At 45.0% G+C, this 27142-nt stretch overlaps 1 protein-coding gene across 1 annotated transcript; it reads right to left on the reverse strand.

Moving 5' to 3' along the window:
* Positions 1 to 1928: 1928 nt before the first annotated feature.
* On the reverse strand, positions 1929 to 25920 carry si:ch211-245j22.3 (uncharacterized protein LOC563798 homolog). The gene is made up of 5 exons (XM_041216349.1): positions 25850 to 25920; positions 23285 to 23417; positions 16589 to 16738; positions 3201 to 3306; positions 1929 to 2244 (listed from the first exon to the last, which is right to left on the reverse strand). Exons 1-5 carry the CDS (start codon positions 25918 to 25920, stop codon positions 2138 to 2140), a joined length of 567 nt encoding a protein of 188 aa, XP_041072283.1. The 3' UTR covers positions 1929 to 2137.
* Positions 25921 to 27142: the final 1222 nt, after the last annotated feature.

Here is a 27142-nt window from a genome sequence, read left to right on the forward strand (position 1 = left end):
TTTTAGGAGTTATTATAGCAGTAATTTGTAGACCTATGTACGTACTTGAAATCTTTTCTTTTGTTAATAAATGTTTAACTTAGGTTTCTAAAAGCCTCTGAAGTCATGGTAGTCTTATTGCTTCTGAATTCTGGGCAAGCATCTCGAAATAAAATACAAATTGCAAAACAGTCATGACCATGTGATCAAGTTTCCCTCGTGGATTTGAACCGCTTGGCACACAACATCTGCCACATCATAATATCAGGCAAGGATGGCAGGTTTCCTTCCTTAAAGAGACATTAGTGAACCAGATGGGTTTTACAGCCATCGATGATAGTTACATGGCCAATGTTACTGACACTAGCTTTCAATTCCAGATTTTATTAATTGCATCTAAATTCCACCAGCTGCTGTCGGGGGAGTTCAACACACGTCCCCAGAAGATTAGGATGGGCCTGTGGATTCCTACTTCTGTGCCATTACCACTAGAGTACTGCGTACAGTTCTGGAATCCGCATCATAGGAAGGATGTGATTGCACTAGAGAGAGAGTGCAGAGGAGATTTACCAGGATGTTGCCTGGGCTGGAGAGTTTTAGTTATGAGGAGAGATTGGATAGACTGGGGTTCTTTTTCCTGGAGAAGAGGAGATTGAGGGGGCACATCATTGAGGTGTATAAAATTATGGGGGGCATAGATGAGGTAGACAGGAAGGAACTTTTCCCTTTGGTGAAGGGATCAATAACCGGGGGCATAGATTTAAGGTAAGGGGCGGGAGGTTTAGAGGGGATGTGAGGAAGAATTCTTTTCACCCAGAGGGTGGTGGGAATCTGGAACTCACTGCCTGAAAGGGTGATAGAGGCAGAAACCCTCATAACATCTAAGAAGTATTTGGATGTGCACTTGTAATGCCCTGGTATACAAGGCTATGGGCCTAGTGCTGGAAAATGGGATTAGAATAGTTAGGTACTTGTTTGCCCAGCGCAGACTCAATGGGCTGAAGGGCCTTTTTCTGTGCTGTAGACCCCTTTGACTCTAGGACACTATGCTGCCATCATCCTCAATGGGTGAAGTTCCTTCTTGCATTACTTGAACACAGGCATGTGGCACAAAAGCGCTAAGTGTTTTGTGTAACAAAATAACTGTTCGCAAATTCTGTCCTCGGACGTTAATTTCAGAATGATACCCTCAGGGCGGAATTTTGCCCTGGGTGGGCGGGCTCGACAGGGGGTGGGTGGGGGTGGTCGGGAAGCTGACCGCTGGCCACAATCAGCACCGCACTGCGATTTCACGCCAGCAGGCCAATTAAGGCGCGCCCGGTGTGAAACGCAAGTGGCAGTGCTGAGCGCTGCCTGTGGGGAGGAAGGGGGTGGTGGGGTGGTGGGGGATGGGGGGTGGTGGGGGGTGGGGGGGGGTGGTGCATGGGGGGGAGGCTGGTGGGGGTGGAGGGTAGGAGGACAAGTAGGCTGAGCACAAATTTCACGCATGCGCACGAGCGAGTGCTGCATCAGCTCCCTGAGGCACAGCGCTGCTTCAGGGAGATGAAGGGAAATGAAACAGATAATAAAGAAAATAAAAATGTAAAAATAAATGTAATGAATGTAAAAATAAAAGCATGAGCAGGGACATGTCGGTAATGAAAAATTAAAGTTCTTATTTTATTTTTATCTGCTTTTGGAAACCTCATCCTGCCCCTGGATAACGTTTGCAAAAAAAATACAAAGGCAGTTTGGCCTGACCCCTGCCAATCGTTAGGCGGCGAAAACTTTACATTAATTGATTACTTAATGACCTTAATAGACCTTTTAATTATCGGTTGGCGCACTGCCAGCTCTGGCACCCACCCAGTGGACAAACCATCGCACAACTGCACATTGACGTCAGCACACTCGGCTGGCGTCAACGTGAGTCATGTCACGCTCGAGCTGGGCCGGCGTGTGTCTGCCCACCGAACGAAGATTTCTGCCCTTATTCTCTGGTCCTGGTCCTTCCTTCAATTCTGATCTCAGCCAAGCAACAGGATTTCGTCACAGCTGTACCAATCCTGACTGATCAGGTACGCCTCCGGAATGAATGCGCCGAGTTGTTTACTTCAGATCTGTCCTGTTGCTCGGTTGCGTTTTTCGAGGCTGAGCGTCCGCAAGCGGAACAACACGACTAAGGGGAGTTCGGAACCTCGACTGTATTGGGATCGCATTCCAGCATCGCACGGATCCACTGATCTCCCAGAGCTCCCTCGATGAATTCCTGCTGGCTGATAACAGCTGAAAAGATAAACAGACAAGTTTCTATCCTAAGTGCTCCTTAAAGTCCACACATCACAGCCCTGGCCCTCAGGCCTAGTTCCTGCTGGCTGGTGACCCTATTGGATAAATGCTGCAGGTACCTTGCTCCACTTGCCTGGATGAGTGCAGACCCAGTAACACTCAAGGAGCTTGACAGCACCTCCCAAACCTGCAACCTCTACCACCTAGAAGGGCAAGGGCAGCAGACGGATGGGAACACCATAGTGTGGCTTTGGAATTGGATAAGCACCTGAAGGAAAAATATTGCAGGTATAGGGAAAGGGTGGGAGAGGGGGACAGAGCCCAACCTGAATGCTGAATGGCCTCATTCTGCGCTCTAACCATTCTGTGATTCTATTCTGTGATTATACCATCTCTCCAAGTTCCTCTTCAATTCACACACACCAACCTGACTTGGACACGTATTGCTGTTCCTTCATCGACAGAATGTGGGGAGCAGAGGTTTTAGTTAATGAGCTCAAGTGTAGAGAGGGTTGAAGGTGGGAGGCCCATTGAGTCTGGAGGCTACAGAAACAGGGCTGAAGGTATTGGTGAGAAAATCTAAAATGTAACTGTTTTCAGAAATTAGCGTGAACAAGGCATTGGCTGTAGAAAGCTTCCTTCAATCTGTAACTCTCCCTTAAATGATCCAAACAAGTCTCCAATGTATTGTGAGTGTAGCTAATTCATTATTAGCAAAGCCTGTAAAGCAGATGAGATGTGCCACAATTTTGATTTACACACTCAGTGGCCAAGTAATAAAGCTAAAGGCAGGGATAGGGGAAGAGACAGGGGTTTGGGCTAATTGGATAGCTCATTTGAAGGGCTAGGACAGTCATGATGGGATGAATGGCCTCTTTCCATGCTGTATGATTCCATGGTTCTTGGAAAAGTAATGCGATAACTTCAACTTTGCATATGCCTGTCTCGCTCACCATCTCTGTCTTTGTCGAGTCGGATGAAGATTCTGTTGGTACATTCTTCCGCAGTCTGTGGGTCAACTTCTGTGAGGGAAGCAGCCAAACTCATTTTATATATCGTCTGAATAGGGGAATAGAGAGGAAACTACATTATAAAAGCAAGGTAAATACTCTATGGGTCAATATAACAACTAAATTAGTTTATATGAAACATTGGGTGGAACTTTCTGCTCCCTCCAGCAGTGGGAGTTGAGTTGGGCAGGGAGCACTAAACTTGGAGTGATGGAAAAAGTTAGTTTTCCAACGGTGTATAATTAGTTTGGAATTTTGTTCTCGCGAACTTAAAGACAGGTTAAAGTGAGTCAAGTTTCCCACTGATCTACGTCGGGAACCACATTTACATTCATTTCTATCTGAGTGGATAATTAGAACAGTCTGTTTCGTGACTGTACATAACAGGCGTGCACCCGGCGAGCTTCACTTCATCAGTGACTTGGAGGTACATAGGTACTGCTTTCACCTACCTTTAAGAGTGCCGCTGTGAGAATCTGGCTGCCTGCATCACAAGTAGGTCCAAGGCTGGACGGGGGGGGCAAGATGACAGAGGAAGGGAGAGAGTGTCTTAGAGGAGTTGGGTCTGCAGTGTTGATGGTGGGGCCCTGGAGGGAGGAGTCAGGGTACTGGTGGTAGGATGGGACAGTCACAGTCAGCGGCGGGGGGGTGGTGGGGAGGGGAGGGGTGGGGGGGGTGGCATGGGGTGTGGTAGGGTGGCAGGCTCGAGGTGTGACTCTGACAGGTGATGATGGAACATGTCTGAAAAGTTACACGTTGCATTTTTTCTCAAGGCTCCACTTGACAACACAGTTGTTCTGTACGTGTGTGAATCCTTGAAGTGGGGGGAGGCTCTTTTCAGGTGTGTGGAGTTCAAGGTCAGCACAAGTGGCTGACTAAAGGGACACCCCAATAATTATGAGGCAACTGGATGTTGAAGATGTTCACTTGTGTTCCCCTCTCTGTGGTGAAGCCACAGGGCAGCAGGTTTGTTCCTGACTCATGGGCCTCATAACATTGAGATTCTAGCAAGTTCTGGAGCTGCCGTTCATTCTGTGTCATTTGTCATCCGCTGCAGCCAGAGGCAGAGGGAGGGAGTTAGAGGCCTTCATGGGGCATGACTGGTTGAGGGCAGCCAACTCACGACTCCAAGCCTCCGACCTCCTGGATGAATGGTCATGGCTGACAAGGGATCATTCAGTTAGTCTTTCTGTGCTGCCAAAGCAATGGTCTCTCTGTAGAGTCTAAAGGGCAATGGAGATAAGCAGAAAAGTGTTTGTGTGAGGCTTCTTGGACATTGCTCTTTGACGAGGGTGATGAGAGCTATGTCTCCATATGCAGCTTTGTATGAATGGGGGGGGGACACCCATCTCAGCTCCTCCAGGATGTCCGTTACCCAGAAGGAGTGGGTGGGGATACCAGATCTAGGTGGAGGCCAGATGAATGGCTTCCCTGCTGGCTTTGAGGTGGAAGGAAACCTGTAGAGGACATGCTCATGAAATGTATCATTTCAATTTGTTCACACAGCCACTGAGGCATCAATGACGCAGGCTGCAGGCAACCCTGCCTTGGTAATGGCTCTCATCCAGATGAGGAATTGGAGGGCCCGTTGCCGGCTGGTATAAGGCCAGGAGGAGCAAGCCCTGAGCAGCAGGAGGCAGCGGGGCCTCTAGAAGGTCAAGAAGCTGGCGAACGTGGACAACTGCAGTGGCAGGCATTGGCCCAGCCGTGGGTGTATCGCTGGCGGTGTACTTATCTAGAGATGAGTGAAAGGCAATGCTGGAGGGTGCCCTCACATGTCCCAGGATGTGGCTGCTCGTATCTGCCAGCTTCTCCAGTACAGGCTGCCACAAGGGCTCTGGAGGAGCAATGTGGGAGCTCCTAGCCCGCCGTGAGTGAATGTCTGTCCGGGTGCCCTTTAAATATGTCGCCAGGACCTTCGTGCCCATGAGGAGACATCTTGCCCACCCCGCCACAAAATTTGCTGAGACTCTCACTCATGCATAATCAATGAGCTGAAGAGTGGGAGATTGGGCGTGCTCCCTCCCCTCCGACACCCAGCGGAAATCAGGCCGACTATTCTGCCTGTGACCGAGCTTAGTCTCCAGAGCAGAAAATTCCGTCCATTATCTCTTTGAAAGGAGGCTTCCTGCTTCTAGAATTTGCTCTATTATTACAGTATAACCAAAGCCTTGGAATGTTTGCAGTCTGTCCTCGTTGACAAGATTCAGATGCTGATCTTACATATTGTCAGCTTGCCTCGGGTGACAGCCTTGGCTGTGAATCAGAACGGTTCTGGGTTCAAATTACAGTCCAGGATTAAACACTATTGGAGGTGCTGCCTTAGGGAAAGTAGATATGAAAACAACAGCTCCTGTTTATCTACTCAGGTGGATGCTGAAAGGTCCACCCCTCCCTCAGCTGGTGAATCAATATTCCTCCATGTTGAAAACCAATTGGAAGAAGCACTGAAGGTGGTAAGGGCACATGGTGGTAAGGAAATTTCAATGTCCAACACCAAGAGTGGCTCAAATAAAGACAGAAAATGCTTGAAAAACTCAGCAAGTCTGGCAGTAACAGTGTAGAGAGAAACAGAGTTAAAGTTTCAAGTCCATATGAGCTGAAGAGAGGCAGAAAGGAGATGAATTTTATACTGTTTAAGGGGGGTGGAGCAGGTGAAACAGAATAGAAGGTTGGGGATATGTGAGAGCTCAGGAGAGATTTAACAAAAATGTCATGGACACAAGACAAAAGGAATGGGAATGGTGGTGTTAAAGACTGATGAAGGTGCTGATAGTGGCATAGAGGTAAGATAGTAGAATGTGTTAATAGCTGTGTAGTCACTATACTCTCTGATCTTCCCCTCTCTGGTGCTGAATGTTCTGTACTCAGCGAAGGACTCAGTTTCATCCCTTTACACCCTCACCTCAATGGATTTCGGGCTCGGCACGATGCTGAACTCTCCTTCCACCACCTTCGTCTCCGTGCTCACTTCTTTGAGCAGGAGTCCTCCCCCCATTCAACAGATCCTTTCACCCTCCAGTAATCTCCGTCCACCTGGACCCCTCCCTCTGACCTCTTACCTGCTCTTCATTGAGAACCATGGGCGTGTCATAGGCCATCTCAATTTCTCTGCTCCTCTCACCCACTCCAACCTGTCTCCTTCTGAACTTGCTGCACTCCGTTCTCTCAGGTCCAACCCTGACTTTAATGCTGCCAGAACCTGCTGAGTTTGTACAACGTGTTCTGTTTTTATTTCAAATTTCCAGCATCAGCAGTATTTTTGCTTTTATATCACTAAAAGTGGCTGAGCAGCACCACTACTGATTGGCTGGCCAAGTCCTAATGGGCATAACTGGTAGACTGGGTCTGCAGCATGTAGTATTGTGGTGTTCAGGACTGAAAGAGTTAATGTGGGACTGGGGAAACAGTACCACCCACATAATGATGTAAAGGGAGTCATATGACTGTTGGAAGTCTGAATGGAGATAGCTCATGTCTTGGACTGAAGCCGCCTACTGTCTTGTATATCTGTACATAGTTATGTTCTACAATCAATAGTTACTGTTCAGACCCAATGCCTCTGAACCTCTTCCTTAGACAACAACAGAAAACATACAACATGGTTGACAGCAGGTGAAGGACAGCGAAATCTCTGAAAATGAAAATGGAAGAAAATTGCAGTCTGGCCTGAAACAACACGCCAAACGTGAAGACTTTGAAGAAACAGTTGGAATTCACCAGAAAACCTTCACAACAGATGTGGGCGCTGAGAGGCAGTGAATAATTCAGCTATATAGCTCTAGAAGGACTCCACTTAGCATGTGTGTTGGGGAAGGAAGCAGTTAAAGGAACTCAATTGCTAGTTATTAGTTAACATCCTAGGTGCCCATTTAGTTGTACGAAAGGAGTAACAGCTGAGACAAGTTCTCACTGTAGAGAGTTTTGGGGACTAGAAATAAAACTCTACCTGAAAGAGGCAGTCCTGGTCTCGGTTCTTATTGGCTAACAGCTATTGGAGCTTAATAGTGCCATTGGAGGATGGTTGCTGTTTGTAAGTAAAAGGATTGGAAACTAAGCTTTCTTTGGACTAAGACTGTATTTGGAGGTATTTAAGAGCAGGGTAGTTTTGACCGAATCAAAATGTAGAGTGTTGGGGTGTGATTCCCCACCAATGTTTTCTGAGCATCAACGATATGACCAATGGAAAAATGAAGTAACCACGCAGACACAGGTTACATCCTTGCCAAAGGGAAAACAGGGGATGGCCCTGGCACTTAGGTTACCGGATGAAAGCAAAATAAGATGCAAAGTATTTTCGGAGTTTGAGCCTGAGCATTTGGATGCAGTTGAAGGTTTGGAAATGTTGTGAGATTTTATGGATAAGATCTATCAGAAGGATGACTTGTTATGTGCTCATGAGGTGTGGTCAGATTTTGACAAATTTAGGAAGTTGGAGGATAGTTCCATAGAAAATTACATAATGGAATTCATTACACTATATGCAGATTGAAAAAAATTCCACCTGGAAATTCCCCAAACAGGGCTGGTGTTTAAGACACTAGACTGTGCCAGAGTATCGAATATGGACAGACATCTAGCTCTGACAGGAGTTAAATTTGCAGAAGGACCCTCTCACACTGCTAGAATGGATGTCAGCAGCTCTTAAAAAAAGAATTCCTCAGAAAACATTCCATTCCGGCAGCGCTCATGGCACAGATGAGCCATTCATTGCTAAGACAGGAAATGGAAGGTACAATGTTGATGGGATGGCGAAATCATTTAGAAACAGGACACAAACGTCCGTACGCAAGGAGATTTGTAACCAGAAACATTGGGTACAGAACCACCTTGGGCAGTTGTGGCAGGAGAAGAGAATTGAGGAATCACAATGAATGAACACCGGAAATGCCTCCCAGGATGTGGTCAATCGCTGTTGTAGTTGCGATTCAAAATACTATTATGCAATGAACAGTCCTAAAGGATATAAAGTGTTCGAAGTTAAACAAGAGACAGAAGACTCAGAAGCAGGAGAAGGAGATATTGACCAAAGAGAGGGCATTGTATTAGTTACAAGACATTTCAGCCCGGTGATGAATGTCTCGGTGGCAGAGACCTTCAACTGTGCAGCACTACTTAGCGGATGCACTTCTATAGTCTGTGGAATAGACTGGTTAAAGTGCTACCTGGACTCCTTAAATGACAAGGCCTAGAATGAGGGTATGGAATTTGAGAGTTCAACCAGTTTTAGATTTGGAGATGATAATACCTTAAAATCTTTAAAAAGGGTAGTGATTCCCTATAAGATAGCTGGAGTCAATCATTTCATTAGCATGGATGTAATGTCTAGCGAAAAACCATTACTGTTGAGCAGACCATCGATGAAGAAAGCTCAAATAAAGCTGGACATGGAGAATGACAAGGCTATTGTATTTGGAAAACCTCTGGATTTGCAATTTATGTAATCTGGATACTATTGTATTCCTTTAATGAAACCTAACTTTACTACTAAGGAGATTAAAGAAGCATCAGGGGATAGGAATTTGGAAGACAAAAAGCAAATTGTGTTAAAACTGCATCAGCATTTCACCCACCGTTCTTCGCAAAGACTAAAAATGTTGCTAAGGGACGCAGGAATAAGGGATGGAGCGTACACTAAACGTATAGAGGAGATAAGTGATAGATGTGATATATGTAAGAAATACAGAAGGGCACTGTCACAGCCGATAGTGAGTCTATCTTTACCGAGGGATTTCAGCAAAGTTGTGGTGATGGATTTGAAGGTGTGGGATTGAAAAAAGAACATTTTTATTTTACATTTCGTGGATTTGGCCACAAGGTTTAGCCAATCGACAATCCTACTCAGTAAAGAAAATAAAATAATTGTGAATTAGATAATGGAAAGGTGGATAGGGACCGGACTGGGACCACCAGCGAAATTCCTCACTGATAATATGGGGGAATTTTCTAATGGTGAGTTCTGGGATATGTGCAAAAATGTGAATATAATCCTTATGAATACCACAGCTGAATGCCCCTTTAGTAATGGGGTGTGTGAAAGCAATCACAAGGTTATAGATGAGATGCTTTGTAAAATATTGGTAGATAGACCAAACTGTAAATTAACATCAGCTCCAGCATGGGCTGTCTATGCCAAGAATTCACTGATGATGGTTGGGATTTACAGTCCATATAAATTGGTTTTTGGTAGAAATCCAAAAATTCCTTCAGTCCTGAGTGATCATCCCCCCCCAGCTTGGGAGGGAACTACGATTAGCTCTACCTTTTCTGAGCACTTAAACGCACCACACACGGGTAGAAGAGCATTCCTTAAAGCTGAAGTTTCAGAGAATTTGGTGAGCTCTAAGGCACAATGTACGACCATCGGAAACTATTTTCAATCAGGGAGACATGGTATACTATAAGAGAGAAGGACTTAACGAGTGGAAAGGCCCAGGAAAGGTTGAAGGTAAAGATGGTGAAATGGTCATTTTTCAGCATGGGAACCAACTACTTGGGTACACACATCGAGGTTAGTTGGCTCAGATTACAAATTTTCAGGTCCAAAAAGGGTTGTAAGAAGTGATAAGGAACCATATACTTCTCGTACCCATACGTTGCACTGTTAAGGACCAGGTTGCTGAGGTTGACAGGGTGTCTGAAGATGGAGACAGTAGTTCTGACAAGATGAAGCAATTTGTCCCAGAGGACAACTGCCAAAAGCTGGGATGAAAGGTACATATTTGCCAGAAGGGGCCGGCCAATGGTGGGATGCGACGATTGTAGGTAGAGCAGGGAAGGCCACTGGAAAATATAAAAACTAGTTAAATGTACAAGATAAAGGACAGGAAGTTAGGCCTATGGATTGGGAACATGAATTGCAAAAATGGAAGGCACGGAAATGTAGCATCAGTTCAGACAGTGGGTCTGGGAGTGAATATGCCTCTGGGAAGAGATCGCAAACTGATGAAAGAACATCTATAAATGGGAGAGGGAGATCAAACAGTGACTGTCCGGAGTGCGATAGAAAGCAGGATAGAGGGCAGGATTGGGGGTAGGATAGAGGGCAGGATAGAGGGCAGGATAGAGGGCAGGATGGAGGGTGTAGCTGAACAAGGTTGAGGAATATGACACAGGCTGGTAACGCTACAAGGAGCAGAAGCCCATGCGTTCGAGAAGTCTTAGTGGCTTCAAACAAATTAGACGATAAATGAATAAAGCAAGCCAAATGGCAAGAACTACAGAGTTGGAAAGAATTTGGGATATACACAGAGGTGCCAGATAGGGGACAACCAGCTCTTTCTCATAGATGCATATGCACAGAAAAGGTGTTTCCTGATGGGACTTATAAAGCTAAAACCAGGCTATTGGCACGAGGGTTTGAAGAAAAATTGGGTGACCGGGTATAAGAGTAGATTCACCTACAGCAGGGAAAGTTATGCTGAAGATCTACTTAGCTCTATTAGCTACAAATGCTTTGGAATGTAAATCCATTGATATTAAAGTTGCTTCTTTTGCAGGGACACCAACTTCAAAGGGAAGTTTTTCTCTGTTCACCAAAAGAGGTGCCAAACGCAGAAGGGACACTGTGGAGGTTAAATAAATGTGTATACAGTTTAAGTGATGCCGCCAGAGTTTGGCATTTCTTGCTGAGGTCAGTTTTGTTAAAGTTGGGCTGTCTTCCGTCGGAAGCAGAGCCAGCAATGTTTTATTGGCACCATGGAGGGAAACTTGTAGGCATCTTTATGATGCATGTAGACGATTTTTTTTAGGCTGGTAGTAGTGAATTTGAAATGATTGTTATTAATGGGCTCAGATTGGAATTTAAAACTGTAAGTCAGGCTTCTGGTGCATTTAAATATATTGGATTGGAAATCAGGCTGAGAGGATCACACGTCCTTTTACATCAGCAATCCTACTCAGAGAACCTCAGTCCCATTGTAATTAGATATGGTAGGGCCTACGAGAAAGATACAGCAGCTTCTGAAATGGAAAAAGAGGAACTCCAAAATCTAATTGGGAAACTCAGTTGGCCAGGTAAACAAACTAGGCCAGACATCAGTTTTGACGTTTTGGAATTGAGCACTAAAATGAACAATCCCAGGCTTGAAGAAACCATTCGGGCAAAGAAAACACTGACAAAATTAAAAATGGAGCAGTGTGTTTTGAAATTCCCTTTGGATGATCTTAGAAAAATGAAACTGATTGTGTTTAGTGATGTGTTTTATGCAAATCTATGTGATGGGTTTTCGAGTGGAGGAGGATTATAATATTCCTCATGAAGAACAAAGGTAAATGTTGCCCTTTGACACGGGAATCTAAAAAGATGTGAAGAGTTGTAAAAGTATGTTAGCAGTGGAGACTCTTGTCCTTGTTGAGGCGGTAGAGATGGATGTTCTTTATAGAACCATAGAAAAGTTACAGCACAGAAGGAGGCCATTTGGCCTATCTTGTCCATGCCAGCCCGAGGACACCCAGGTGCCCTTTCTAATCCCACCTTCCTGCACCCGACCCATAGCCCTGCAGCTTACAGCACTTAAGGTGCAGATCCAGGTACTTTTTAAAAGAGTTTAGAGTTTCTGCCTCTACCACCAACTTGGGCAGTGAATTCCAGACACCCACTACCCTCTGCGTAAAAAAGCTCTTCCTCATGTCCCCCCTACACCTTCTGCCACTTATCTTGAATCTATGCCCCCTGTTCTAGAATTCTCCACCAAGGGAAACAATTTTATCCTGTCCACTCTATCTATTCCCCTCATAATTTTGTACATTTCAATCAAGTCACCTCTCAGCCTTCTTTGTTCTCAGGAAAATAACCCCAACCTATTAAATCTTTCCTCGTAGCTACACTTTTCTAACCCTGCCAACATTCTTGTAAACCTATCAAAGATACTGGCAGAAATTTTGAATGGCAAAGGAACGGTATCCATAGAATATCTTATTGGAAACAAGTCACTTTGTGAGAATGTTCACTCTATGATGTGCGTTAACGAGAAGAGATTGTGAATTGACGTCGCAAGCTTAAAGCGGATCCTTGAGAATAAGAAGATTGCTGAGATCAAATGGATTGATAGCAGCTACCAATTATCTGACTGCTTCACTAAAAGAGGAGTGAGTTCCAAGAAGTTATTGGAGATCCTCAAAGAGGGACGTATTTTTCTTTAAGAAGATAAAAAAAGAATTCTCCTTCTGTGTGTACATACCTATACAAGTGTTGTTATTTTTTCCAAGGACGGAGAATAAGGTGAATTTATTGAATGCAAAATATAGATTGATGCTTCTTGTTCTGATAATTTTTATTTGTGATTATATAAACTTAAGGGTTACTTACTTTTTAAGAAGAGAGGAACTGTTAGGGAAGGAAACAGTTAAATTAATTAAATGGTTAATTTTTAGTTAACAACCCAAGTACCCATTTGGTTGCATAAAAGGAATAACAGGTGAGACAAGCTTTCTCTCTGGAGAGTTTTAGGGACTAGAAATAAAACTCTATCCAAAGGAGTCAGCCTTGGTCTCGATCTGTATTGCCTAACAGCTAATGGACCTTAACCTGGAGGGTCTGTTGCAAATTACTATCAAAAGCAGAGTCGAAGGCCCTAGCGATGAACAAGGATCTGCAGTATTTTGCTTCTATTTTGATGATCGAGGAAGGTTGAGTAAACTTTTAAAAAGGCTTTAAAAAGGCTTTTAAGTAAGGTTCCATAAGCAGGCAGTACTGGCAGATCATTAATTAGAAAGAGCGTAGCTCGAGAAAACCCCGCAGCCTGGGTCCAGAATCGGCGACATGACCTGATGACCATGTGGACAAAAAAAAAAGGAACAGATTTGGAAAATAGGCGACTTAATTTGACCCTCCAGCAACAGCAAAGTAACGAATTGGCCATAACAATCCCTTTAGTGACTTTTCTTGAAAATCGGAGAAGTTTTAAAACAGCTCAGTAACCACAGCGGGTGCCCCAAAAACTCCGAGCAGCGTGGGAAAACTCGATTATTGCAGCGCCAACTTCACAAAGAATGTAATGCAAACCTCTTCTGAGCTGAAAATAGTGGCGGATTCAAAATGGGCTCTGCCAGGGTGAGCAGGGCAGACGGAAGGACCAGGGTGAGCAGGGTAGACGGAAGGACCAGGGTGAGCAGGGTAGACGGAAGGACCAGGTTGAGCAGGGCAGACGGAAGGACCAGGGTGAGCAGGGCAGACGGAAGGACCAGGGTGAGCAGGGCAGACGGAAAGACCAGGGTGAGCAGGGCAGACGGAAGGACCAGGGTGAGCAGGGCAGACGGAAGGACCAGACCAGACACAGAATTGGGCATTTGTTCTCCATGAGGAATATTATAACCCTTCCTCCACTCGAAAACCCATCACATAGATTTGCATAAGACACCACTAAATACAATCAGTTGGGGTTATGGTGGAGGAGGTTGTTAAGATATGGGATTGCATCAGGGTTAAATTAAAGAAAAAAAACAGAGGCTGAACAGGTTAAGACGTTTTGTATTCAATAGGTGCAATTGCTAATGATGTGATAGCCAGGCAATGTATTAATGAATCACCTGACATGTTTGAAGAGGCCATAAAATCCTTTTGACAGCTATTTTTACCTCTGAAGTAACAACGTTTTGGAAAGAGCAAAATTTAATGAGTCCAAAAGCCTGGAGAACTGAAGGACACTTTCATCAATGATTTGTATCGATTGGCTGAAGGCTGTGAATATGATGGTCTTAAGTCTGAGCAGGAACAAGACTGAATAGTAGTTGGGGTAACTGACAATATTGGTTTTGGTCTCCTTCAATCCAAAGAAGATCTAACTTTGGAGAAGGCGATGCAGATTGTTAGACAATCTGAGGTCCAGCATCAAAGCAGGTCCATCCTGAGAGGCAAAGGTAAACCATGGTGTGGAGCGCCTCCAATGACAGTACATCTCATTAAACAACAAAATGGCAAAGTTACTCCAGGGCAAAAAAGGCCATATGCAAACAAAACTCAAGATGGCAGTAGACCATGCCAATGCTGTGGTGCCAACAAGACTCTTAGGTGTGAACCATACCTTGTAACCATGGCAGAATGCTTCCATGTAAAATCTTTGATACCTTGGGAAAATGTACAGATCGAAAACCTCTAAACATACAGAGGATCACCAGTGAATCTTTGCACAAAAAACTATCAATGAAATAGAAGAGCCACCACAAAACGGAGAACAACAATGCTTCCTAGGCCAGATCAAAGATTTCTGGAATGCTGACGTATATGTCAATGGGCGCATCATGAATTTTAAGTTGGACACTGGTGGCCAGGTTGACCGTCCTGTCAGATTAAAGAATCGTGGCTACAAAACCTCTGGCTGTAGACAGCAGACACGCTGTTACATGGCCCGGGAAGAATCCAACACCAGTTGCTTCAAGAACTGCTCCAATATGGGAACAAGCAACAAGCAGATACTGGAGACGCAATATGGGATTTGTAACCAAGACTTCTCTCTCCTGAACAGAGATGCCTGTACCGCCCTTAAACTCACCAAAACCACAGAAGATGTCAAGGAACTGACAGTTATTGAGCATACGAAATTGGAAACCCTCAAACCGTCCAACAGCGCTGACGAACTTGACCAGGACTTCTTCAGTGCAGAATTATCAAACACACTTTGCTAAGGCAGATAACCCAGCTCCTTCCCAAAAAGATGACGATAACCTTCTTCAGTCAGACCAGCTAGATCAACGAGTACCTGAGTGTGACAATGACTCTTCATCGCTCGGTGAGTCGTTAGAGAGGATTGTACTCGAACCCCAAGAGATAGGAGGTGTTGCTCAAATCCAGTGTTCATCTGTTAACATTGACCCCTCAGTAACGGCATCCACCAGAACTGGTGGCCCTTTGCGATGAGCAGAGGTCCAACAACGAAGTGGAGGGGAAAAGCAAAGAGATGAAATATAAGATCGCCCAGTTGCAGGAGAAAATACCACAGCTGGAAGAGGATACAATACTGTATGTACATGAGGAATTGAAAAAGGATAATGCAAAGATGCAAACATTGGGTGTTGAAGAAAGTTATAAGGAAGTGAAAGGAAAAGCACCAGAGCAGCCAGATCTACATAGAGCCGATGTATTACTTAAAAGAGAAAAGACAGAATTAATGAAGGTCAATTTTGAACTTCAAGCAAAGGCTGAACAACTTCAAGAAAAAGTTTCTCGGCCAATTACCGCCCGATCAGTCTACCCCTCGATCATCAGCAACATGATGGAAGGGGTCATCAACAGTGCTATCAAGTGGCATTTGCTTAGCAATAACCTGCTCAATGATGCTCAATTTGGGTTCTCAGCTCCTGACCTCATTACAGTCTTGGTTCAAACATGGTCAAAAGAGCTGAATTCCTGAGGTGAGGTGAGGGTGACTGCCCTTGACATCAAGGCCTCATTTGACCAAGTATTGGATTAAGGAGCCCTAGCAAAATTGGAGTCAATGGGAATCGGGGGAAAACACTCTGCTGGTTTGAGTCATACCCAGCACAAAGGAAGATGGTTGTGGTTGTTGGAGGTCAGTCATCTCAGCTCCAGGACATCACTGCAGGAGTTCCTCAGGATAGTGTCCTCGGCCCAACCATCTTCAGCTGCTTCATCAATGACCTTCCTTCCATCATAAGGTCAGAAGTGGGGATGTTCGCTGTTGATTGCACAATGATCAACACCATTTGCAGCTCCTCAGATACTGAAGCAGTCAATGTCCAAATGCAGCAAGACCTGGACAACATTCAGGCTTGTGTTGACAAATGGCAAGTAATTAACTCTCATTGGTATTACCATCGCTGAATCCCCCACTATCAACATCCTGGAGGTAACCTCCAGGTTACCGCTGCCCAGAAACTGAACTGGACTAGCTATATAAAATCTGTGGCTACAAGAGCAGGTCAGAGGCTGGGAATTCTGTGGCAAGTAACTCACCTCATGACTTCCCAAAACCTATCCACCATCTACAAGGCACAAGTCAGGAGTGTGATGGAATACTCTCCATTTCCCTAGATGAGTGCAGCTCCAACAACACTCAAGAAGCTTGACATTATCCAGGACAAAGCAACCCACTTCATTGGCACCCCACCCCCACCTTAAACATTCATTCCCTCCACCACCGACACACAGTATCAGCAATGTGTACCATCTACAAAATGCACTGCAGCAACTCACCAAGTATCCTTCGACAGCACCTTCCAAACCTGTGACCTCTACCACCTAGAAGGACAAGGGCAGCAGATACATGGGAATACCACCACCTGGATGTTCCCCTCCAAACTACTCACCATCCTGACTTGGAAGTATATCGCCATTCCTTCACTAAACTTTGACTAACAGAACAGAAGCTGACCTGCATAATCTCCAGCATCTCCATGCGGCTAATTGTTCCATCCTTATCCTTGTCGTATAGTTTAAATGACCACTTCAGTTTTTCTTCAGGAGTGCCCTGTATCAACAGGCTGACAGCAGTCACATATTCATGGTAATCAACTGCCCCATCCTGCAAACACAAAAACAATATTCACTGCGTTTAGTCTGATCACATACTTCCAGATATAAGGAAAGAAAGCATTATGTATTCATATAGCAGATCTCACATCCCTAAACACCTTACAGCAGTTGGAATAGTGTAGTCACTGTTGTAGAGCTGTGTTATTCACAACAAGTTCCCATAAACAGCAATGAGATGAATGACCAGTTAATCTTTTGTTGGTGACGTTAATTGAGGGATAAATGTTGACCAAAATACTTGGGAGAACCCCTCCACTCTTGCTGTGAAATAATGAGTGTGTCGGGAAGGGAAAGACTGTACAAAACCTAAGACACCAGAAAATAAGGTTAGAGGCTGTGAAAATAATAAAAAAATATTATTTTCCTTACGAATGCACACAGCTTTCACAACAAGGCGGATAGAATTAAACAAGTGCGATCAAATTGTCCTTACGGAGACAAGGCTGTAGGGTGACCAAGGCTGGGAACTGAATGTCCAAGGGTGTTTGGCATTTAGGAAAGATAGACAAAAAGGAAAAGGAAGTGGGGTAGCGCAGTTAATAAAGGATGGGATCAGTACATTAGTGAGAGAGGATCTTAGGTCGGAACACCAGGATGTAGAATCAGTTTGGATGGAGCTAAGAAACAGCAAGGGGCATTGGCAGGTTTAAAGTTAGTGGGGCCCTGTGCCCAGCTTCATTTTTGGGCCATCCCCTCTCCGCGGGACCCAAAAGGTGAATCCAACAAAATGCACAAATTGATCAGTGCTTCGTCACTTGTAAAAACGTGCCTGTATGAATAATTACCTTGTTGAAACCCAAGCTTACCTCTTGTCTGAATGATGGTAAACATTGCGCTGCAAGGTGAGAAAACATGGAGCTTGCTGACGAGAAAAGCCAAGGACAGATTATACATAGAGAGAGAGAAAGAGTGTCTGCAGGTAGGAGAGGGAAGCTGACTAGGTGTCCACTCGAACATCAATATGTCAGTCTGTTGGTATAATTTTGTTCGGAGATGGAGACAGCCAACTGCAGCGCTGCTCCAGCGCCAACAGTTCACTGAAGCAAAACTGCACTGACAACACACCTGTTACCTAGGAGACCCGAGAAACATTGCACTTTAATGAGATCTCATCACTCCCTGGAAAATCTCATAGGCTCATAGACGTTTACAGCACAGAAGGAGGCTATTCGGCCCATCGTGTCCGTGCCAGTCAACAAAGATCTGGCTACACTAATCCCATTTTCCGGTGCTTGGCCAATAGCCCTGGAGGCTATGGCAATGCAAGTGAATATCTAAATACTTCTTAAATGTTATGAGAGTTTCTGACTCGACCACCCTTTCAGGCAGTGAGTTCCAGACTCCCACCACCCTCTGGGTGAAAATATTTCTCCTCAACTCCCCTCTAAGCCCTCTACCTCTTACCTTAAATCTATGCCCTCTGGTTATTGGCCCCTCTACTAATGACAGTGTCACTCAGTGAAAGACCACGAGCTGCTGTTGTGGTTTCAGGCCGGCCCACGTTACAATAATTTAAATTAAAATCAAATTAAAAATTGGTTCAAGGCCGATGTTTAAACCTTTGTTTAAACCAAACTGGCCGAGGCCCTCTCCCTGTTAAAGCTTGCTGATTATTAAGAGAGAATGGGAATGTGTGGCACAGGGCCCCAGGCTCTGGGACTGCCCAGCATCTTCCCCCTAACATCTGACCATGGTCCGATTTCCAGTCCAGTTTCTGGTATCGCTCTGTGCTGGACATGATGTCTGGAGTGAGAGCCAAGGAATGATTCTCAAGATGTGACTGTGACCAGATGTGAAACAAGATGTGACTGTGAAACCAGCTGATAGGATGTAGCCCAGACCTGTACCAGATGTGACTGTGAAACCAGATGTGACTGTGACCAGATGTGAAACAAGATGTGACTGTGAAACCAGCTGATCGGATGTAGCCCAGACCTGTACCAGATGTGACTGTGAAACCAGATGTGACTGTGACCAGATGTGAAACAAGATGTGACTGTGAAACCAGCTGATCGGATGTAGCCCAGACCTGTACCAGATGTGACTGTGACCAGATGTGAAACAAGATGTGACTGTGAAACCAGCTGATAGGATGTAGCCCAAACCTGTACCAGGTGAATCTGTCTCCATGTATTTCCTGTCATTGAGTCTAACTTGGCATTACTGAGGTAAGAGGCGAGCCGTAAGCAATATTTTGAACTACAATTCCCCCTGTCTTAGCGTGGTGGGCTGGTACTTTTAAAATCACCTCATAGTCATACCAAAATTTAAAGACTTGCATTTATATAGCACCTTTCACGGCCACCAGAAGTCTCAAAGCTGTACGGCCAATGAAGTACTGTTGAAGCGGGAATGTGGGAGATGCCACAGCCAGTTTGAACCCAGTAAGCTCCCACAAACAATGTGATAATGACCAGAAACTGTTTGTGTGATGGTGATTGAAGGCTAAATATTGGCCAGGACACCAAGGGTAACTCACCTCTTCTTCAAACTAGCCTCATGGGCTCTTTTGCATCCAAAGGTGGCATCTCTGACAGGCCAGCACTTCCCTGGAGTGTCTGCCTGGGTGGGAGTGGGACTTGAACCCACCCACAACCGTCTGACCCCCGAGGCCAGACCGCTAGCACCGGGGCCACCGCTGACACTTTTAACCTGTGGCCCTGGCTATTCATTCAAACAACCAGCGAGTGAGCTCGCTACTTGCATTGGCGATCACGGGCTGAGGGGACCGGATGGTTCTGTAGTTCACTATCGTTGGGTAAAGCAAGTTGGCTCATCGTGTGTCCCTCGCAGTCTGCTGTAGGCTTGTTAGCATGTGGCATGCCTTGTATCGGAGGGATTGTTTTTGTGACATTAGAGGGATTTATCAAAAAAAAGGGGGGAATATAATAGTTACAGCAACCTGGTTGGAAAAAGAGCAATTCCTAGCTATCTGTTAATATAATTTCTGAACATTTTTCAATCTCCTTTCAAACTTACTTTTCTAAGAATCATTTTTCTGGTGGAATAGCAGAGTATTACTATTTACTTTGTGAAGGTTAGACAGAGACTGGGACAGACCCACTTTGTGAATGATCCTGTGTCAGTAAAGTGAGTGTATCTGAAATGTGTTTGCTACGGGTTTGTTTTTGTAGCTGATCAGAGGCAGAGATGTTGCTGTGACTACCTTGGGTGCCTGCCATTCCCGTCACACACGGGACTCGGTCCCAAAAATAACTTGTTTACTCCGCACTTCCCTTTTTAAACTTTGCAAATGCAGCATCAGTTCACACAGCCGATTCTGAGTGTTTTGAAACTCATTCATTTTGGGGCCCCCTGTCGTTTGGGGTCCCTGTGCCATGTCATGTAAAGTGTTTCATTGTAAATCCGCCCCTGAGCAAGGGGCAGCAAACATTGGTGGGAGTTGTTTATAGACCACCAAAACAGTGCTGGGTAATGTCGGGCTCTGTTTCGATCAGCAAATCAGAGTTGCTTGGAATAAGGTAAGACAGCAATCACGAGGGACTTCAATCTACATATAAACTGGGTAAGCCTAATTAGCACTAATGTTGTGGAAGATGAATTCCTGGAGTGTGTATGAGATGGTTTTCTAAAACAGCATGTCGTGGAACCAACTAGAGAATGGGCTATTTTAGATCTAGTATTGTGCAATGAGAAAGGGCTAATTAATAATCTAATTGTAAAGGAGCCTCTAGGGAAGAGTGACCATAATATGTAGAATTTACTTTGGGCAGAATTTTCTGCCTGTCGGGCTGGGCGGGCGCGACCCAATCTCTGGCGGGCGGGGAGCTGATCCCAGCCGGAGAAGCAGGCCGTGCCACCATTTTAAGTGGGCGGGCCAATTAAGGCCCACCCAGCGTGATGTCCGGCGGGAAGCGCTATGCGCTCCCTGTGCAGTGGGGGGGGGATTCCCTAAAAGTGAAAGTGCACTCTTTTGCGCATGCGCACGAAAGAGCGCACATCTCCCTGAGGCTAACTGCAGCCTCAGGGAGATCGCTTCCACGTTGAAAAATATTAAAAATAGAAAAAATAAATTCCCTAACATGTCCCCCGCATGTGACAATGTCACAGGAGTTGGGACATGTCTATAATTTACATAACAACTTTATTAGACTTTTTAAATCCCTACATGAAACCTCATCCCGCCACTGGATGAGGTTTCCTGTTTTCTCTATTTGCCACCAGGGGCTCCTGGTCAACCCGCCAGCCTTAAGGTTGGACGGGCAGGTCCTTTAATTGTTTCAATGATCCTGTCGATAGCCTCAATTGGCCACTGACATGTCGGCGGTCCCGCAGCTGATTTTGCTGAGCCCCCGCCTTCCTGAAAATTTAAATGGGGCGGGGCGATGTCAGGGGTTCCGCCCAACGTCATCCTGCGTCATTTTATGCCCCGCCCCCCCCACTCGCCGACGGCAAAATTCTGCCCATTAAGTTTAAAAGTGAGGTAGTTCAATCTGAAACTAGGGTATTTAACTTAAACAAAGGTAACTATGACGGCATGAGGGGCAGGTTGGCTGTGGTAGATTGGGAAGCTACATGAAAAGGTAAGGCAATAGACAGGCAATGGCTAGCATTTAAAGAATTAATACATTGTTTATAACAAATCTACATTTCTTTGCGGCCCCAAAAACCCAGTAGGAAACGTGATCCAACCTTTTCTAACAAGAGAAGTTAAAGATTGTATCAGATCAAAGGAAGAGGCTTATAAAGTTGGCAAAAAAAAGTAGTAAGCCTGAGGATTGAGAGCATTTTAGAACTCAGCAGAGGACCAAGAAATAAAAAGTAGAATATGAAAGTAAAGTATTGAAAAACATAAAAATGGATTGTAAAAGCTCCTGTAGGTATGTGAAAAGGAAAAGATTAGCAGAAACAAATGTTGGCACATTAAAGGCAGAAACAGGATAATTTATAATGGAGAATGAGAAAATGGCAGAGAAACTGAACAAATACTTGGTGTCTGTCTTCAAAGAGGAAGATACAAAAAATCTCCCAGAGATACTAGAGAACCAAGGGGCCAGGAGCTGAAAGAAATGAGTTATTCGTAAAAAAAAAAAGTAGTGCTGGAGAAATTAATGGGGCTGAAAGTTGCTAAATTCCCTGGACCTGATTATCTACATTCCAGAGTGTTGAAAGAGGTGGCTGCAGAGATAGTGGATGCATTGGTGATCATCTTTCAAAACTCTATAGATTCTGGAATGGAGCCTGTAGATTGGATGATAGCCAATAGAACTTCATTAAGAAAGGAGAGAGAGAGAAAACGGAGAACCACAGATCTGTTAGACTGGCATCAACAGTAGGGAAAATGCTAAAATCTATCATGAAGGATATGACAACAGGATACTTAGAAAATAATGGTAGGATTGGGAAGAACCAACAGTGATTTCTGAAAGGGAAATCATGTTTGACAGACCTGTGGGAGTTTTTTGAGGATGTAACTAACAGATTAGATAAGAGGAACCAGTGGATGTGATGTATTTGAATTTTCAGAAGGCTTTCGATGTGGTCCCACGTGGGAGGTTAGTGTGCAAAATTAAAGTACATGGGATTGGGGATAATATATTGGCATGGGATTGAGAATTCGTTAACAGACAGAAAACAGAGAGTAGGAATAGCCGAGTCATTCTCAGCTTGGCAGGCTGTGACTAGTGAGGTACTGTGAGGATCAGTGCTTGGGCCCCAGCTATTCACAATCTATATCAATGATTTGGATGAGAAAACCAACTGTAATATTTCCAAGTTTTCTGATGACACAAAACTGGTGGGAAAGTGAGTTCTGAGGAGGTTTCAACAGAGATTTAGACAGATTAAGTGAGTGGCAGAAGGAATATAACATGGAGAAATGTGAAGCTATCCACTTTGTGGGGAAAAACAGAAGTAAAGGCCTGGATTTCTCGGTCAGGACAGATCACCAAACATTAGTTAAGAGGCAGGTTTTAAGGAGCAAATTTTAAAAAGGAAGAGTGCAGTGAAGAGGTGGAGAATTCAGGGAGGGAACCTCAGCGGTATAGCCAATGATAAGGAGAATGCAGTGCGATGTTGCACAACAGCCCAACTTTGGAGGAGTGCAGAGATCTCAGGAGGTGGCAGCACTGGAGGAGATTATGGAGATAGGGAGAGACAGGGTCATGGAGGGATCTGAAAACATGGGTGAGAATTTGAAAATCGAGGTGTTGCTTTACAGAGAGCTAGTGTAGGTCAGCAAGGAGAGGCAAGATGGGTGAGTAGGATTTGGTGCAAGTTAGATTACTGGCAGCAGAGCTTTAGATAATGATGGATGGTGGATATTGGAGGCTAGCCAGGTAAAGATTGGAATGGCTGAGTTCAGAGATAGCAAAAGCAGGTAAGAGGGCAGCTTTACTCAGAACTGTTAAGTGTTCCATTGGAAAAGGGAGGGGGGGGTGGGTCAGTGCTGTGTTTAAAAACCCTTAGCAATATCAACACATGATACACAATGCACAGCCCAACATGTTCAGCAAGGGGTTTGAAATAAAACCAGAGGAGAAAGATCAAAACAGTCGGTGTTCATTTGTGTTACCCGGTTATCGTCCAGAGTCCTGAAGATCTGCTCGGCATATTCAGAAGATTTGGGACCCACTGTCCCATCGCAAAAGTGTCGCCTGAACTCATGAAGAGTGATAAGTCCACTGGGGCATTCCTTGATGAATTTTCTGTAATAAGGCAATGCTTTTAAGTTAAAGACCACAATATTTTGTATTATTCATTCATAGCTCAATAGCTCTCTTCTTTCTGAGTCAGAAGGTTGTGTCTTCACAACAACAACAGCAATTTGCATTCACCTAGCACCTTTAATGTAGTAAAGTGTCCTAAGGTGTTTCACAGGGGGGCTATAAAGGTTTGACACCGAGACACATAAGGTGACATTAGGGCAAGTGATCAAAGGTTTGGTCAAAGAGATAGGTTCTAAAGAGTGTTATAAACGAGGGAAGAGAGTTAGAGGGGAGAGGGTTAGGGGAGGGAATTCCAGAGCTTAGGGCCCAGGCAGCTGAAGACACGGTCGCCAATAGTGGGGCAATTAAAATTGAGAACGCTGAAGAGGCCAGAATTGGAGGAGCGCAGATACCTTGGAGGGTTGTGGGGCTGGAGGAGATTACAGGGATAGGGAGGGGAAAGGCCCTGAAGGGATTTGAAAATGGGTAAGAGGTTTAAAATCGAGGCATTTTTTGCCCTGGAGTCAATGTAGATCAAGGAGCACAGGAGCGTGAGTGAAAGGGAGTTGGTGCAAGTAAGGACATGGGCAACAGAGATTTGGATGACCTCTGGTTTACAGGAGGTAGAGGATGGAAGGACGGCCAGGAGTACACTGGAATGGTCAAGTCTAGAGGTACCAAAGGCATGGATAAGAGCTTCAGCAGCATATGACCTGAGACGAGGGAGGATGCTGGTGGTATTTCAGTGATGGGAATAGGAGGTCTGAGGGACAGTGCGGATATGCTGTAGGAAGCTCATCTCGGGGTCAACTATGAGACCAGCAGAGATCCCCGGAGGTGCGGAGACCTGAGCAGATAATGTAGGCTGGCCCTACCCGGGGTGCAGTACTGAGGGAGCTCTGCACTGATGGAGATACTGCCTTTCAGATTAGACGTCAAACTGAATGCACACCTATCGTGCTTTGAGACTGCAGGGACTGTGTGTAGCTTTGCTCGAAAATGGCAACAAAAAATCAACTGCAGCATGAGCTCTAAAATCAGAACAGAATGTGCCAGGCACACTCAACTGGTCAAGGCAGCCAGAATGGAGGCAACAGATAGTTATTGTACCAACTGAACTGAAATATTAACACATCTTTTGTCTCCACAGATGAGTATAAGTCTGCTTCCAGTAATCGCATCTGCTCTTTGAGCACTCTTCCAATTTTAAGTCATACTGAAGTTTATGAAAATAAAGTTTTGTTTAAAAAGGTATCAATTTTGCACAAATACTGTGACCTTCTAATAAAGAACCAAAACACTGGAATACGGTACAAGGACAAAGTACTATAGATGTGGGAAATCTGAAATAAAGCAGAAAATGCTTGTAGTGGATTGAAAACTGCAATCATGCATTTTGTCCATTTGAGGTTACCATACACACATGTACCAGCAGAGCGAGTTTTCTAGGAAGAGAATGATAAATACAAAAGAAGGACCCATGTTTAACAGCTCGTGCAGCTCTAATTCTAGATGTCTCCGGCTGAATATGTAGATGCTTCTGTCCCAAGAACTTCACAATGCTGGGAGTACTCAGCAGGTCAGGCAGCATCTGTGCAGAGAGAACCAGAGTTAACGTTTGAGCTCGTCAACCAATTGGTTGGCAAGTCAATCAATCAGCACCATTTTCTCCTGTCGTGTAAATTGTTGCGATTGTTTGAAATTTGAAATTCTTGCATTTGTCCTGATGAGTGCAAGACGAAAAGCTTCCACAACATGTCTCCCTCTTCAGCAACATTGAAGTTCCGTACGACCAACTCCTTTTGCCTGTCTCCCTGAAAGTCTTTAGTCAGTTCATCTTTCCTGCCTTTCGCTCTATCACAGACATTCCTGCTTGTTTGTTTCCCCTCTCCCTGCCTGGCTCAAAAAGCTGCGACATCTCTCTCCAAAACACTTTCACTTCTCTTTCACTCACAGACCAGAAACGTTGGCCGGAATTTTCCGGTCCCTCCGGCCGGCGGGTGTTTTTATTCCTCCCCCGGTCCCGCCGAAGCGAGTGGAGGATCGAGCGGCCCACCACGCCAGGGCCGGAAGATTCCGGCACGCGGCTCTGCTCCTCTCTTTGCCGATGCTGCCCGACTAGCCGAGTATTTGCAGCATTTTCTGTTCCTATTGCTGAGATACTGTCACCATGTTAAACGGCAGCAATGGTCCACGCCCCCGAATTACCAGCTCCTTATTCGGCTAATTCCTGCATCCTGCGAGTTCTCAATTTCTTGCGAATTGCTAAAAACAGTAACAAATGCTTTCTGCACCTCCCCCTCCCCCTCCCCCCTCCCCCTTCCCCCATCCCGAAATATCGATTGGGATCCTGCTTTGAATAATCACCTAGAAAATGACTACGTGGTAAGTGAGCACATAGAGTTCGCTAACAGAATGATGGGAAAGATTACCTGTACCACATGTGAAGTTCCATAACATAAGTGTCCTTTCTCTTCGGAGGGAGTACTGCAGTCTGGCCCATGTCTTACATGCACCAATGCTTCAGATTGCCACTTGACACATAGTGTGCTTTATCTTTATATACACAAGGGAAGATTAACTTGAATGCAGTTGGCTGCACTTTGAGAATTAACTTTAAAGAACATAATCTGCTGTGACCTTCAGAAATACGATTACTTTATAATTAGTGGAGTTCAACAAACAAAGGGACTCTGGCCTTTTGTTCCTGGATATAACCATCGCTGGCAAGGCCACCATTTTACTTTTATTTGTTCGTGGGATGCGTGTGTTGCTGGCTAGGCCAGCATTTATTGCCCATCCCTAATTGCCCTTGAGAACTTAGTGCCTTGCTAGGACATTTCAGAGAGCATTTAAGAGTCAACCACAGATTCAGACCAGCTAAGGACAGTAGGTTTCCTTCCCTAAAGGACACCAGTGAACCAGGTGAGTTTTTATGACAATCAGCAATGGCCTCAGGTCATCATCAAACTTTTAATTCCAGGTTTTTATTGAATTCAAATTTCACCATTTGCCATGGTGGGATTCGAACCCATTTCCTCACAGCGTTACCCTGGGTCTCTGGAATACTAGTCCAGTGACAATACCACGATGCCCATCTTTAGTTTCCCTGCAAGTTGGAGGTGGGTCACCATCTTGAGCTGAAGGAAAAGCCAGTTCAAGTTGTTCAAATACCAGTAAAAATCAGGAGTACTGGCACCAGTAATACGGGGGTTGAATTTTTAAAGTATACAAGACCAGTTCAGACGAGTTTTACTGGTACCCTTCATTTCCAGGTCTTACTGTTTTTTTTCTTTTGAGATTGTTGTGCCAGTTCAGCAGGTATTGAAAGCAAACCACATTTGGGGACTGGAGTCACATAGAGGGCTGGATTTCAAAGCACCACTGAGGGAGGGATTGGTGGCAGACGGGTTCCAAAAACATTGGCACTGGTAGGCCTACCAGTTCCCCGACAGCTCTCTTAACCTCTGTTGGAGGATGCTCTACCTCTCAGGTTGGAAAAACCTCTAAGATGCTCTCCAGCTTCGAGAGCTACACTTGTCACCCTTATTTGGACAGGAAAAGTGTCTTCATGCCACCATGAAGACCCTGACAGCTTTCCTAAAGGGGGCCTTGAGTCATATTCATCAGTGGCCATTTTCAATCTGAAGTACCTGGACATGGTTGGCACTGAAGAGGCACATGCCCAGGATCCCTCTCTCACTCAGGTCAGGTCACAGAATCCC

The sequence above is a fragment of the Carcharodon carcharias genome, chromosome 21, assembly GCF_017639515.1.
Source record: "Carcharodon carcharias isolate sCarCar2 chromosome 21, sCarCar2.pri, whole genome shotgun sequence".
Lineage (NCBI taxonomy): Eukaryota > Metazoa > Chordata > Chondrichthyes > Lamniformes > Lamnidae > Carcharodon > Carcharodon carcharias.

Excerpts from the sequence above, each read along its gene's own strand:
- si:ch211-245j22.3 (XM_041216349.1), bottom strand. The coding sequence starts at position 25,920 with ATGGGCCAGACTGCAGTACTCCCTCCGAAGAGAAAGGACACTTATGTT. Across the intron at positions 16,739-23,284 it reads GGACTCTGGACGATAACCGG|GATGGGGCAGTTGATTACCA; the intron begins GTAACACAAATG and ends TTGTGTTTGCAG. Across the intron at positions 2,245-3,200 it reads ACTCGACAAAGACAGAGATG|CTGTTATCAGCCAGCAGGAA; the intron begins GTGAGCGAGACA and ends TTATCTTTTCAG.